This window comes from Aotus nancymaae, unplaced genomic scaffold, assembly GCF_030222135.1.
Source record: "Aotus nancymaae isolate 86718 unplaced genomic scaffold, 86718_ANA_hifiasm-v0.15.2.pri h1tg000046l, whole genome shotgun sequence".
In the NCBI taxonomy this organism is placed as follows: domain Eukaryota; kingdom Metazoa; phylum Chordata; class Mammalia; order Primates; family Aotidae; genus Aotus; species Aotus nancymaae.
Window position 1 is genome coordinate 10,410,353 of NW_026988460.1, and position 16,157 is coordinate 10,426,509.

Here is a 16,157-nt window from a genome sequence, read left to right on the forward strand (position 1 = left end):
TAAAAGCACAGTGTTAGGAGAATTGGAAAAGAATAATTTCCTATTTTGCCCTACCATAGATAGTATGATGTTTTAAATTATTTTAGATATTCTCTGTAGCTTTTAGGTTAGGTTAAAAAGTACCAACCCTCCATGAGCACCTTTCAAAAGCTTGTTATTGAGCTATGCATGCACATCCACCCTGCCTTTTTATTCAAGAAAATGACCTTAGTTCTTATTGCAAAAAAAAAAAAAAAAAAGTTGGAAAACTCCTCCGTAAAAGATAAACAACAGAGAATAACAGAGATGCCATCTCTGTTTAGGTTAACTCTCACTGTCTCTCAAGCCTGTTGGGCAAACCAAGGTTTAACATGCCAGCTACCTTCTAGAATTCTCCCGATGCCTGAGATCCAGCCATTTTTTGACTTCTGTACTTATTCCTGGTTTACTGGCAATTGTGCACATTTATGGACTGACAAATGGTTTTAGAGCCAGAAGATAGAGTGAGTGGCACTTTTCCATTTCTTAAAAACATGATTATTCTGAATCAAACAAACAGTGTTGTCTGGGTTAAGTACAGTTAGCATTGGGTATAACCTCACTGTCACAGCAACAATTTCTGAGTTCTTTCATCTGCCTTCTGGGATCAGAAGCAAGTCAGTGACATATGGTGAGAAGAGGTCATATAAAGGCAGGGCTCACAGTCTGAAGCTACTTTGGAATACAGGATTGCATCATTTTCTGCTAAATACATGGTATTCTTGTTGAGTATGTATACACTGGGTTAGAGAAATACAGTTGTATAATCCTTTAATGGAAATCTTCACAGTCAAATGTGTCTTAGAGTTTAGAATGTGTTAAACCAGAGATCAGCAAAAGGAATTCCAGAAGCTCTAAAGCCAAAAAGAGTCAGATATAAATATTTTCATCTTTGTAAACCACATGGTCTCTGGAGCAACTATTCAGCCCTGCCTTTGTAGCACAAAAACAGCCATAGACAATACATCAATAAAAAGGTATGTAGGGTTGCAGTGAAATTTTGTTTACCAAAAAAAGGCTAGGGGCCAGATTTGTTCAACAGGCTATGGTTTGCTGACCCTTGTTTTAGCCTTTAGAAAGGCAATGTGGTACAAATTTATATGTATTTTTATATATTTATAAATTTGTGTGTACAAATTTATATGTATTTATATGTGCATGCATATACATATTTATAGCTAGATATGTGCATTAAAGATACATGTAAATTTGTACATATGTATATATGGCCAATGAACAATACACTTATTATCAACCAACATCTCTGTTTCAGCAGAAAAATACATCAATATTTATAATAAGTTGGATGAAAAGATCTAAGCAACCACACATTGCTTTGGGACAGTTCTCTGCCACCAAATAAATTTTGCCAGCAAGCTTACATGTAATTTTAAACGTTCAAAGATTTTTTTTTAATTGCAAGAAAAATGATTATGGACCTGTACATACGCTTTTCTTAAAGTGTTTGAAATTGTTACTTTTGCACTGAGCAATTTTATACAAGAAAAAGTGAACACACATGGTCTGGGAGGACAAATTTTATCCGTTAATAACAGAACAGTAGCCTCAGAAGTTAGGTTATGAACCAAGACACTCACTGCTCCGGGCTAAATTATCATTTAAAATACCTCATCTAAAACAAAATGCTGGTGACACATTTTCTAGAATCTTTTTTTAGGTTCTAGAAGTTTCTTTAAGTTAGATTTATATAGTGGTTTTCCTTTATTAGTCCATTTTGCCTCAAGTGACTTGTAGGATTCCAGGAACCTAGAATTAATTCCTGTGGCTATTTTGCATGTCAGTGACTAGCATAAATTTTACTCACGGAATATTTCTACTCTATTCTTCTGTACATAAATAACTATACTTTTCTTATCTGCATTGTTGTCATTGAGCCAGAGTATTCTCTTTCCTCAAGCAATTTAAACTTATACAAATGAAACTTTTACAAATGGCAACCGATGCATAAGTATTAGCTATTTAGACTTGCATTATAGAGGAATGCCAAATAAAATATATTTCGGGCTTTGCCCTCATTAAAGTATGCTGATAAGCAATCAGATGATAAAGGGCAACATTTGCTAGGAAATTATACACTGGATGGAATCAAACCATCTTAGAATATTATAGCTGGAAGAAACTTGAAGGTGACTTCTAGGTCAAACCCTTCAATTTTCAAAACAGGAAACTGACAATCAATGTGATTGTACATGAATCACTCAATGTTACTCAGCATGTGAAAAGAAATAGACAATAGTGCAAGTAAAATCTCTAGATTCCCAGTGTAGCCTTTTTCTCTATAATACTAGGTTGTTCAGCTGTCAAATACAAACCTAGCTCATGCTTACTGAATAGCTATGAGCTCTGCAGTAGACACCACACCGAGTATTATAAGTATTACACATGGTGTTTATCATCAAGGTAAAGTACAAAAACCTTGGCAATATAATGGAGTCTTTGATAAATGCGAGCCTTAAGAAAAATACATTGTGTCAGTCTGCCCTAGAATCTTTAAGGGAAACTTCATATAAATTCAGGATAAAGAATGAAGGGGGCTGGGCATGGTGGCTCATGCCTATAATCCCAGTATTTTGGGAGGCCAAGATGGACAGATCACTGGAGGTCAGGAGTTTAAGACCAGCCTGGTCAACATGGTGAAATTCCATCTCTATTAAAAATACAAAATTAGCTGAAGGTAGTGGCGTGTGCCTGTAATCCCAGCTACCGAGAGGCTGAGGCAGGAGAATCACTTGAACCCAGGAGGCCGAGGCTGCAGGAAGCCAAGAGATCATGCAATTGCACTCCAGCCTGGGCAACAGGAGTGAAACTCCATCTCAAAAAAAAAAAAAACAAAAAAAAACGAAAGAAAGAAACAAGGGGCTTGTCAGATTACTTAGGTAGAAGGAGATAAAAACAAAACAGAAACAGGACTAGACAAAAATTTGTCTTATTGGCTCATATATCTTAGAATTTCAGGAAGTTTAGGTAAAATGTTTTATGATTCTATGATACTGGGTATGATTATAGATTCTTTGGATTATGGAACAACTCACAATAACACTCAGATATAGAAAAAGCAGAAGTCTGCTTCTTACCTCCAAATGAGGGACCGGCCATGCAGGAGAATGTACCCAGGAATAGAACTACAGGAAGCTGCAACTGTTGGAAGTAGCTTGCGAATGGAAAATGGGATAGAGATAGCTAGATTTTGCAGGCCTCCAGAGGATTGGGTATTTTAAATAATTTTCTAGCCCAAGAAAGTGTAGCGGCTGTTTCTGAGCGTTAGAGATTTAGGGATCTGTGGTATTTGGGTCTATGTGTATTATAACCCAGGATTACTAAAGCCTAATACCGTATGTATTATAACTCAGGATTACTAAAGCCTAATAAGGGATATATTTGGAGTGGAGCCTTAGAAAACTGTCCATGAAGGGGAACTGAAAGTTTTTTTCTGTGGCTGCAAACTGTCAAGGTAACATTTGTGAGATATACCAGATCATCAGGTTTATTATCACTTGATAACAGAGAGATTGTACACTTTTTCTAATAATATTAACAAAAGTCCTGGCTTCGACTGCCATTGGTTTCAATTAGGCAATATGCTCAATTCTTTACAAAATACTGTATCCAAAGAAATAGATTACTGATTGACAATGACCTGGTCATATGCTCATCCTGGAGCTAGGAGGTAGGGGCAATAACTCTTCAACTGTATTGTCTGATGGTATATAGGGAGGTGGTTCCTCAAAAGAAAGTCACAGACTTTTTATCACAAGAAGAAGACAGAATTATTGGGTAAAAAATAACAAATATCCATTAAATAAGTGTACCATACAATTTTGTTATAAGCTAATGCTTTTTTGAGAAAAAGAATCTATTGTTAATACTGCCATGACAATTGGATACATGGGAACTGTCCAGCGAAAGCAGAGATGTATGGCCATGCTACCATTGCACAGTTTTTGAGGGAGATACAGACCCTAAGAAGGAATTCTATATAAATTAAATAGCTTCTATATAAAGATAATACACAATGCATGCGCACCACGGAAGTAGATCTTTGTCACTGGATTGGAAATATTTAGTAGTAGTCTTGTTGGAAAAGGAAGATTAGAAACCTATTGTGTATAGTCTTGAATATCATTCCAAAGACTTTGGATGTTTGTGAAATTGAAAGTGATTAAACTCTCCATTGCATAAACTGTCATAATTGGACCAATCTTTGTTTTAGGAAGAATGTTTTGATGGTAACATTTAAATGGTTAGAAAGGACAAGAGATTTAAGGCAGGAAGATTATTCAGAGATTCTATTTTTTTTTTTAACCTTCAAAGCCACTTTCATCATTCCTTTCTTGTACTACATCATTCCTTTCTTGTAATACAAAAGTAGCCTTTAATTACTCTGTGTAATTCCACTTTTTACTCCATCTCTTTCATTCTCCACGGTAGCCAAAGATATAAAATAAATCTTGATTCTGTTCTGCTTAAAATTCTCAATTATAATCTGAAAGTACAACATTCATACACATTAACATGGCCTAAATGTCTTGAATATTTCAGCCTCTTTCTCTTTCTCCAACCTTGTCTCATGCCACAGTCCCGAATATCAAACGGGACTTTCTCAGATCTTTGAACATACAATGCAAGCCTTGCCATAGGACCTGAGCACACTGTCCCTCTTTTGCTTAGAAAGCTAGTCTCATCCTTCCTTCATACCTATTATAATTCTTACAGCTCTGCTCTTCACCTCATGTACACACACTCTACACCTGGCTGAGAGCTACTCATATTTCAAGCCTCAGCTAAAAAATGCTACCTGAATCTCACACTATAAATCTCATACATCTCACATTTTCTTTAATGTTATCATATTTACCACATAAGTATTTACCTTTGTGTGTTTTTTTTTCTTATTTTGTTAAATATCTCCCTCACAAGAGAGCAGTACTTCAAAGGTAGAAATGAAGGATTTTAGGCTCACCACTAACACCTTAGTGCCCATTGTCTTGCAAAGAATGGGATTATATAAAGAAACAAACAAATAAATGTTTATGAAAATATAATAAATGAATGAATGGATATAACATATGATCTAATTTATGTAAGGCATTAAACGCTGTGGTGGCAAAAGGAATGGAAAGACGATGTCAGATACGAATACATTTGAGAAAGAATATTGACTCAATATAGTATGTTGACCCCTAAATATTGTTTATTTTTCCTGTGATTTTTATCCTTTGATTAAATTTGAAAAGTATTTAACTTAAATTTTATTTAAAAGTTGAATATAATCAATGATTTTTGGTTTAAGATGAAGTGACTCATGACAGAAAGAAATCAAAGATTTTTAAAATTTAAAAATTCATCAGGACCTGATAAAAAATTTATTATTTACTGTTATGACACTTAAAGTCCACACGCTCCCAAAAAATATTTAAGATTTCAAGAAAATATGTTTTCATTATGTTAAAGTTTCCAAAGGATCTTATCACTTGATATATAATAGTTATATCGAATGTAACCTACATGCATTTATTCTGAGCTTATGCTAAATTTTTATGAGTTTAGGAGTTTTTATGAACCTCTTATTAGATTTCTCTTTTGGGCTAAAGGCCAAGCTAACACTTTATCTTGATTTCATTTATCACTGCATAGCTTAAATGTCAAAATAAATTAGAGAAAATTATGATGCAACCCCTTAGGAAAAGCATGTCTCATACCTGAAAGATAACACTGCTAGAAATAGATTTCTTGCAGAAATTTTGTAGCACAATATTAATTTTATTTCTTGTGATATTAGGACAAATAATGTTTTCTAATGAGTGTATTCTCAATAATATTGATAAAATGCAGAAAATTGATGAAATGTAAGGCAAATGTTAATGTATGTATATGATATGGAAATATCATATCCCATTCCTAATGAATACAAATTTTAAAACACAAGCCAACAACAGAATTATGTGGTTGGTTTAATATGTTTTTCTTATTTAAACTAATGTAAATTTTGGTCCGCATAGAATATAATCAATTGAATTCCATTCCAACCCATTAACAACTACAAAAAATGTAATAGCAAATGCCACGTATATTTGTGGTGTGAATTCAAATTTTAAAAAATATGAGCTGAATTTACTGGAACTTGCAGAGAATATGTACGTGTAGAAAGTATCCATTTAGGTTGCTTTATTTTGGATAATAAAAATTTAATATTAAATTTAATTAATAAGCAACAATAATATGCTTATTAAAATATTCATGTTTGTATGTTTTTCATTTTATGACAATTTTGTCTCTTTCAGACTCTTGAGATACTGACTGGAAGACAGAATTTTTTTTCCTCTGATTGTATGGGAGAAATTTTTGACCTTAGAAAGTGGAAATGAAGTTGCTATGGAAACTGGTAATTCTGCTGCCACTCATAAACTCCTGTACAGGTAAAGTGTTCTATTATTATGAGTTTTGATTGATAAATATATTGGCATTGTATTTCTTTTTAGAGGTGAAGCAATTTTCAAAATGCACAATTTGTATGTCATTTGAAAGACTAAGTGATAAAGTTTTGAAAGTAACCTCTATGACTCAGACAGGGAAAGTTTAATCCTTAAAAATGTATCAAATGCCAGTTTTAAATGGAAAATAACATTATTACATTTATAAATTGTCAAATATGACAGTTTTATAGAATGTAATTTTATAATATTTAATTATATGATAATGTAGTATATTTTTATAAAAGAATATAATTAAATATTTTTATCACCAATAAACAGTGAATAATTATTCTTATTTTCATTACAGTAAAGTCTTTAAAAAATTAAAATTAAAATACATATTTTCTCTCGTGTTTAGAATTTGATATGGCAAAAAATTAAAGCTATATTCATTTAGAAGAAAAAGTAATATAGATTGTTACCTCAGAACTAGAAAGAACCTTAGATATGTTTTCTTTTCATTTATTTTAAAAGAATAAACCAGAACATGTTATTTTATTCAACTTAAACATATTAATATCTGTGTATCAGTTAACTTTTGCTTTGTAACAAGCCACGCCAAATGTGAGTGTATTAAAATAACAAATAACCATGTATTTAGTTGACAGATCTTGGAGCTGGCAATTTAGGATGGACTCAAATGGGTCTTCTTTTGGTTTTGCCCGGGTGCACTGCATCTTTAATGAACTGAGTCATCTGAGATGTGACTAGTCTAGAACATTCCTAACTGAGACAACTGTGTTGCCATGGATCTGGTCCAAATGTTATCTCTATGACTCTGGGTTCTTTTACATGGTAGCTGTTCATGGTTCCTAGAAAAAAAAAATACAAAAAACAGAAGAGTACAGTATTTCTTGATGCCAAGGCTTAGAACTGCTACATTGCCATTTCTGTGACATTATTTTAACAATTACAAGTCACAAGACCAGTCCAACTTCAATGGATGTGGAATGGTACTACATCTCTTTATAGAAAAGCTGCAAAATTATACCATTAAAAGGCCATAGAAATAATAAAGGCAATAATAGTGGCTGTTTTTGTAAACAATCAACTATAGTTTGTTACAATCCTAGAGTTCATAATTACTGAACTTAATTGTTAAAATTAATTGTTGAGCTTACCTACATGAGTTGTTACAGAGCATGGACATTGATTAGATCATATGATTATCAAAGAAGCCTCTCTTCTACCATATCCTGCTCCTTCCCCCTGACTATGTGATGATAGGTACTAGTGAATTTGCATATACTTATAACAAAGCATTAATATATTGAGAGACATGCAAGAATAAACATAATAATTTACAAGGCAGAAGCACAGTTATTGTAAAGGACGTATATTTTATAGCAATCCTGAGAAATAGATATGCTGATCTTAAAAGGAATGAAAATGCTAAAATATGCAGAAATCAACCAGGAGAATCAGAAAACTATACAAATAAAAGCAATTTTACCACTAGTGAATCCAGCAGCTAGAAGTGCTATAGTTATATTTACTCAAAATGATTACGGTGTTTTGATTAGTGACACTTCTATGTCTCTGTAACAAAGATTCGGGGTTAAATAATAACGTATTCTTCTTTGGTGAAAGGTTTAAAAAAGACAGCAGAAAGTCATCAAGCTGCCCCCAAATCATACATGTGTGAATAGGAATTCTATTCCTACCCTCAAGTTTCATCTTCCTGTCAAAATTCAACATTAACATTTTGCCTTTTAAATATGTATATTGAATTAGCATAGGATCTCTAAAAGACCTTTTGTGTTAAATTAAAATAAATTATTATTCTCAGAACACATATCAAATCTAAGAAATACTCCAGCTCTTATATTAACTTTTATTTATACAAATTGGATGTGATTCAACATGTCCTGTTGCTTTATTCTAATGGGAGAAATAATCATACACCCTTAGTACACAATTTCATTGTGAAAGAACAGATTGGATCTATTTTTTAAAGCCATAGCTACTTAAATAAGATAATCCAATCTAAACATTACCGCAGAGGTAAGGATGTTGATAATAATATACACAAGAGAGCATTGCTTTAAATCTGTTTGTTTTGTTAGAGAGTTCATAGTGTATATCCCTATTCACAGATACTATTTTAGTTTAGAAAATTAGATTGTCTGGTGATTAGAATTCTATGACTATGCATAGTAATAATATCTTGTTTTCCCAAAATATACTTTTTATTCACTCTGAAATACCAGCAAGTATTTCCCAATTACTTGCTTCTTTCTTGCTATTTTAATGATGATTATTTTTCTAAGAGACTGATACTTTAAATCTCCCTAAACTCTAAATTAAAACTTAACATTTTTCGACGTCTCCTCCCATTTTCTAAATATTAACTACAACTTTTAGCACTTTTACTATAGACATTGGCCTCATAGGCCTTTGCAATGAAACTTGATCCATACAGACATACATGATTTATTCTGGGACAATTTTAAAGTTTTGAGTACTTAAAAGTTTGATTGTTCTACTTTAGTATTTTTTAAAGTATTAGAAGAAAACCAAGGCCCATTTAATTAGGAAATACAGTTACTAATTATATACTTTTTAACTGTTTCATTGATATGCATGACAGCCTAAATAATGGCCCCCAAAGATATCTAGGTCCTAATACCTGGAACCTGTGAGTCCTACCTGATATGGTAAAGTGGATTATGTAGATGTGATTAAGTTAAGGACCTTGAGATGGGGAGATTAATGGTCCTGGACTATGGAGATTATAAGAGGGAGGCAAAGTTAGATCTGACAGGGGAAGGCAATGTGGCAGCAGAGCAGAGGGAGATGTGAAGATGCTGCACTGCTGGACTTCAAGACTGAGGAAGGGATCATGAGCCACAAGATGTGATGACAGAAACTCTAGATGCTGGGAAAGGCAAGGGAACAGATTCTCCCCTCCATCTATAGATGGGGCATGGCTCTGCCTGCACCTTGTTTTCAGCCCTGAGAACCCTATTTTGGACTTCTGACCTCCAGGACTGTAAGAAAATAAATACATACTGTTTTAAGCCATAGTATTTGTGGTAACTTTTATAGAAGTCATAAGAAACTAAATTCCTATGTTTCTCCCTCACTAAGCTTTAAGATTCCAGATGGCAGAGACTGTATCTTGCTAGTACTTGGTAGGGATTCAGTAAATATTTGTTAAATGAATGAATGAATGAATTATCCAAAGTTAATGTTGTTGGTCCTATTTATAATATCAGTAGAATAAATTTAGTCATATAACATCCTCTGGGGAACTGTTAATCTGGTTCATTCCTTTATGGTTGCCAGTGTGCAATAAAGTTATGGACATAAGTTTCTAGAGATAGAAATTTAATAACATTTTAAAAGTTTTAAATCATGCCCTATTTGAAACTCTTTGAGGGCAGGAATTTTCATCTGCTTTATGCTTTAATGCTTCTCCATCCCCTAATACATAAAATGCTAAATATTTGCTAAATGAATAAAAGAAAGAACATTCATTTACTTCAACAAATACAGATATGTATTAGAAACTATGATGTGTCATGCACAAAGCTTGATGTTGACCTTCAACAATAGGAGGTCCATGGTCCCTGCCCTCTTCAACCTGACACTCTACACAGGGAAACCAACAAGTAACTTTGCTTCAACTGAGATTCTGCCCCTTGTGACAAAAAGGATCTTGACTAACACAGATTAGAAAATTTGGTTTTGAGGTTGAATTAGTAATAAAACTCTGCTGGGATAAATGCCTATTCAATACTGAAAATGAGAAAAAGAGCAAACAAAGGAATTTTAAAAAGGCACAATGATTCCTGGAAGGAAAAAAAGAATCAAGAGGTTTAATATGACTGAGAACATTTATTTTCAGCCCCAAGTTACTGAAAAATCTACATTTCTAAAAGTAGAAAAAAATGTTAATGAGGTAATTTGGGTAACCTAATTAATAAATGGAGAAAAACTGTATGTCTCTTTTTTGCCTTTGTAGACAATGCACAGATTGTTTTTATGAAGAAATATTGTATTTATTTATTTCATTTTATTTATTCATTTATTTATTTGATATGGAGTCTCGCTCTGTTGCCCAGGCCAGAGTGCAGTGGTGCAATCTCTGCTTATTGCAACCTCTGTCTCCCAGGTTCAAGCAATTCTCCTGCCTCATCCTCCAGAGTAGCTGGTATTACAGGCACCCGCCACCATGCCTGTCTAAATTTTTGCATTTTAGTAGAGACAGGGTTTCACTGTGTTGCCCAAGCTGGTCTCGAACTCCTGATCTCAGGCAATCCTCCCACCTTGGCCTCCCACAGTGCTAGGATTACAGGCGTGAGCTACCACGCCTGGCCTAGAAATATTTTATTTTTTAATAAATACTAAACAATGTCATTAATGGGTAGAAGTTGAAAAACCACATAGGGTCAAATTTTGTTGATCCTAGAATGTCACCTGTATAAGAAACCTAAGATTAACTGATTTGATTAACTGTCACGTTTAACCATAGTGAAAAATTCTCAGAATGCACAAGATTACTCTATTTTATTAAATCTTTCACCTTACCATGGCTTTTATGTAAATTTGAAAAATATTAGATATATTTCAAAAATTAAGTTCCAATCTTTAAAAATTTGATAATTTTAAAAAATGTTTAAAAAATACTTGATTAATAGAGTAAACGTGATAATAAATTGAATTGTGTGCTATATCTATTGTTGAGTTACCCAGGGTTGGAGATAGCACAATTTTAAACCTGAGGACTATTAGAAACTCTGCAATCCTTAGGACCAGTGTCAGTGAGGGCCAATGGCTGCTACTATAGATCAAACATAATAAATAACAGCAGAATACTAGTTACAAGGAATGTGATTTTCCTGATATTGAGTTTTCATGTCCTTTTAAGGATTTTTGCCTACTATATTCTATTTTAACCTTGTTATTTAACAAGTACTACCATTTAAATGGTAGTTTGTAAAACAGTCATTTGTTTTGTTTGCCATTTGTGTTTGTTTTGCCATGGGTTAAGGACTTTTATATGTATTTTATAAAATTATGGACTGAATAACTATTTGGTTAATCCTGAGGAAGTACCAGTTATTCAGTATGAGACTTGGTTTTGTCATGATGAAATGGAATAATTCAAGAAAGTCAACATGGAGCTAGTCATATTTATTGGTAGAGTAGCATCAAACCCTCCTTGAAGCATTCTAATTATTGTATTATGCCAACAGGGCCTAATGAGCTGCTTTCTCCTACTGTATTAATTACCCTTGAAGAATAAACTGAGACTCAAAATTATAATAAGTCTTTGCTGCAATCATTTTTATGTAATGTCTGCTGACAAATGTGGTTATGTTATTTTCAAAACTTCTCCCTAAGTAATTGACTTTTACCACTAAAATAAAGTTGTTTTTAGGGCTAATACCAATAAAGAAATAAAAAATCTATTTTGTCAGCATTTTTACATAGCTTACTACTTTATAAATAACACAGTCTGAAAGTGAATCTGGGCAAAAAAATCTACCTCTTTCTAAATGCAGTCAGGCACCTAGGAAAAAGGGACGTTGGAAAATATTTATGATTGCTTGAATTTCACTCTATTTCAAACATAGCCTTTTCTTGAATTGAGAGCCAGAGCAAATGAACTACCTGAGAGAGAAAACCAGAAGAATGGAAATATTCACTGTGACCAAGATTTCTTCGAAGACAACGATGTATCACACAGCAAATCCATGAAAATTGGCAGGTGTAATAAACCTGCTTTGCTCAAGGATCCCAGAAGCACATAATGGATATTCCTTTGGGTCAGAGTGTGATGAATATTGAGTACATCACAACCCACACTCTGCCTACAGTCTTGTTCAGATTTATTGTTAGCATAATAGCACCTTTAGGAATGGAATACCAGGCTATATTTTTAAGCCAAGTGACATCTTTGCAATTTCCAATAGAAATGGTCCAATTTAGAAATGCTGAAAACACCATTTTCATGCAATGCCTACTGATAAAGGTGGTTATATGATTATCAAACCTTCTTTCAAAGTAATTGATTCTTAAACATTAAATAAAATTGTTTATTAGGACTGACAACAATTATGTTTTGTCAGCATTGGGAGAAAATAATTGGTATGCAGACTGGCATACTATAGGAAATGTAGGCTCTTAGTTGAATGGAATGTGAGAAATTGTGTTTTCACCATGAAGTATTTGAAGGACAGGGTCAAGCATTCTATAGAAGTGATAACACCAGGTCATATTTTCACTTTAAGGGTACTCATAAATAGCTATGCCACAACTTGAAAATAGCATGAAAGGATTGATAACATTTTTCTTCCCCTGATTTAAAAAATTCCAGATGCTTAAAATCAAACTCCTTGCCATGCTATCAAGTCATGAAACAACCTGGCTTCTTCTGCCTACCTCTTTCATCTCTACTTATACTTAGCTTCCCTTTAATCATTGCATTAGAGCCACAGTTTTTTCTTAGGCTCATAGAAATATCAAGATTGCTCTCTGCTTAGGGTCTTCGCATGTGCTGTTCAGTTGTGTGAAACACTCTTCGAATCTTTCTATGACTGGCTGTTTCCATTATACCCATCTCTAATCAGTCACCCCTATAGTCTAAAGTTCCCTTAGGACCTTGTCTGGGTAAGTGGTAGCTTATTCCACCATTGGTCCTAGTCGCTCTGGTCGACTTATTTTACTGTTTTCAATGAGCTTGTCACTATCTGAAATTAACTTATTTATACATTGTTTACTAGTGAATTTTCTGCCTATACCTAGAGAAATATAAGTTTTATGTAGGTAAAAATATTGTCAGTCATATCAGTGGTTGCATTGCTGATGCCTAGTATAGTGCCTAACATATAGTAAGCACTCAACAAATTATTTAAAATAAATAAGCACATTATGGACCCCCCAAAATAAGACCCCAAGACTACTTATGGGTAAACCACTATTCCCAAACACTTTTACCAATTGAACTGGTTATTGTTAGAATCTACTTTTAGGCATAAATGTTTTAATCACAATATATATTTTGGGCTTAGGAATTTTTTTTAATTTTAAAAAATTATGCTGTATACTGAAAGCAGGAAGCTAGTCCTAATTTTTGAAATGAACATAATTCGCTCCAACACACTTGACCTAGGCAGGTATAACTTCACTGTAGTTTGTTCAAGGAGTAGCACATTTAACATACAGCCAATGCTATTTCAATATTATTGGGTAGCAAATATAAGTTGACTCTGTGTCACAAATAATTTAAATATTTAAAGGTGTGGGCTGTATTTTATCTCAAGATGTATTTGTTTATTCCTTTTCAGTTCTGTCATTACCAGTCAAGTTAAGCCACCATTACCTCTCCTCCAAGACATTTGTACCTCCTATAGGTTCCCTCTATTTTGAGGCATCCTCTGTGTCCTTTCCAAGACTTAGCTTATTGACACAGACACCTATGCAGAGAAAACTTCATAAAGCACGGCTGATTTTGTCATTACTCTATGTCAAGACCTTCACAGATCCCATCTCCTACAAAGTTCAAACTGTCTAATCAAGCATTCAAATTCAATTTCCTTCAACAAATATTGGAAGTTCTCCAATTAATTCAGTTCTACCTGTGTCATGAGCCATGCCTTCCCTTACTCTCTCCTTCATGTATCCTTCATTCAAGTCAGACTGTGCTACTTGTAAGATCTCTGCACTTTTTGAAAATTCCCAAGTCTCTCTCTCATATCAGTGTGATACTCTGCGTTCTTCTTCTTCAGATCCATTTCCATTTATTAAAGGCAAATCCAATCATTAACACACTCATTCAAATGCTATGTTCACTCTGATTAGTCCTCCGAGTAACATATCCTTCCTCATTTTCCTTAAACTTCGATTCTATGAAGAATTTTGTCATTACCACACTCTTTGCTTAGAACCAGGTCATTTGTCTCAAATATATACTCATTCTGAGAAATAATACAGTATTTATACTTGTTGAATTTAAAACTGTAGAATTCTCAGTCTTAAAGGGAAAATAAAAACTCAGCTCAAATATTTGATCAATTGTACCTCATAACTAGTGACTTGCAGTTTACAAAGCATTTTATGAATAGTGTTTCATCTGACCTTGATAGTGGGCAAAGGAGGAATCTTTTTGAGTTTCCTCCCTCCCTCCCTCCCTCCCTCCCTTCCTTCTTTCTTTTTCTTTCTTTCTAACAGGGTCTTGCTCTGTTGCTCAGGCTGGAGTGCACTGGCACTATCACAGCTCACTGCTGGCTTGACCTCCTAGCTCAAACAATCCTCCCACCTCAGCCTCCTGAGTAGCTGAAAATATAGGCATGCACCACCACGCCTGGCTAATTTTTTATTTTTTGTAGAGCCTGCCTCTCACTGTGTTGCTCAGGCTGGTCTTGATTCCTTGGCCAAGCAATCCTCCTGCCTTGGCCTCCCAAAGTGCTGGGATTACAGGCATGAGTCACCACACCTGGCCTCATTTTTTAATTTTTAATTTTAATTTTTGTGTGTACATAGTAGGTGTATATATTTATGGTGAACATGAGATTTTTTGATATAGGCATATGATGCATAATAATCATAATATGGACAATGGGATATCCATTTCCATAAGCATTTATCCTTTGGTTACAAACAATTCAATTATACTTTTTTATATTTTTGAATGTACAATTAGGTTATTATTGACTATAGTCACACTGTTGTACTGTCAAATACTAGGTTTTGTTTATTTTTTCTAACTTTTATTTTGTACTCATTAACCATCCCATCTCTCGCCCTCCCACCCTCCCAGTTTCCTTCCTAGCCTCTAGTAACCATCCTTCTACTCTCTATCTCCATGAGTTCAATTGTTTTGCTTTTTACATCCCACAAATGAATGAGAACATGTGAAGTTTGTCTTTCTGTGCCTGGCTTAGCTTAATGACCTCCAGTTCCATCCATGTTGTTGCAAATGGCAGAAACTTCTGCTTTCTTATGACTAAATAACACAGCATTTTACATAAGCACCACATTTTCTTTATCAATTTATCTGTTGATGGATACTTAGATTGTTTCTAAATTTTGGCTATTGTGAATAATGCTGCCATAAATATGGGAGTGCAGACATCTCTTCAATATATTGATTTCTTTTATTTTGGGTATATGTCCAGTGGTGGGATTGTTGAATCATATGGTAGCCCTAGTTTTAGTTTTAGCTTTAGCGGAACCTTCAAACTGTTCTCCATAGTGATTGTACTAATTTACATTCTCACCAAGGTTTATGATGGTTCCCTTTTCTTCACATCCTCACCAGCATTTGTTATTGCCAGTCTTTTGGATATAAACCATTTTAACTGGGTGACATGATATCTCATTGTAGTTTTGATTCACATTTCTCTGATGATCAGTAATGTGGAGCACTTTTTCATATGCCTGTTTGCCATTTTTATGTTTTCTTTTGAGAAATGCCTATTCAAATCCTTTGCCCATTTTTAAATTGTATTATTAGATTTTTCCCTCTGGAGTTGTTTGAACTCCTTATATATTCTGGTTATTAGTCCCTTGTCAGACAGGTAGTTTACAAATACTTTCTTCCATTTTGTTGGTTGTCTCTTCACTTCATCGATTGTTTCCTTTGCTTTTCAGAAGCTTTTAAACTTGAGGTGATCCTATTTAAAGACGTTGTTCTTG

At 33.9% G+C, this 16,157-nt stretch overlaps 1 protein-coding gene across 2 annotated transcripts in view; it reads left to right on the forward strand.

The window, feature by feature from the left end:
* The window catches only part of CNTN6 (contactin 6), a 320,026-nt gene that overhangs the window by 67,708 nt on the left and 236,161 nt on the right, over nucleotides 1-16,157 (forward strand). For both annotated transcript variants that reach the window (XM_012468488.2, XM_012468487.2), the window contains exon 2: nucleotides 6,321-6,455. In XM_012468488.2, coding sequence (XP_012323911.1) covers nucleotides 6,401-6,455 — 55 coding nt within the window. In that variant the 5' untranslated portion in view covers nucleotides 6,321-6,400. The remainder of the gene's footprint in view (nucleotides 1-6,320; nucleotides 6,456-16,157) is intronic.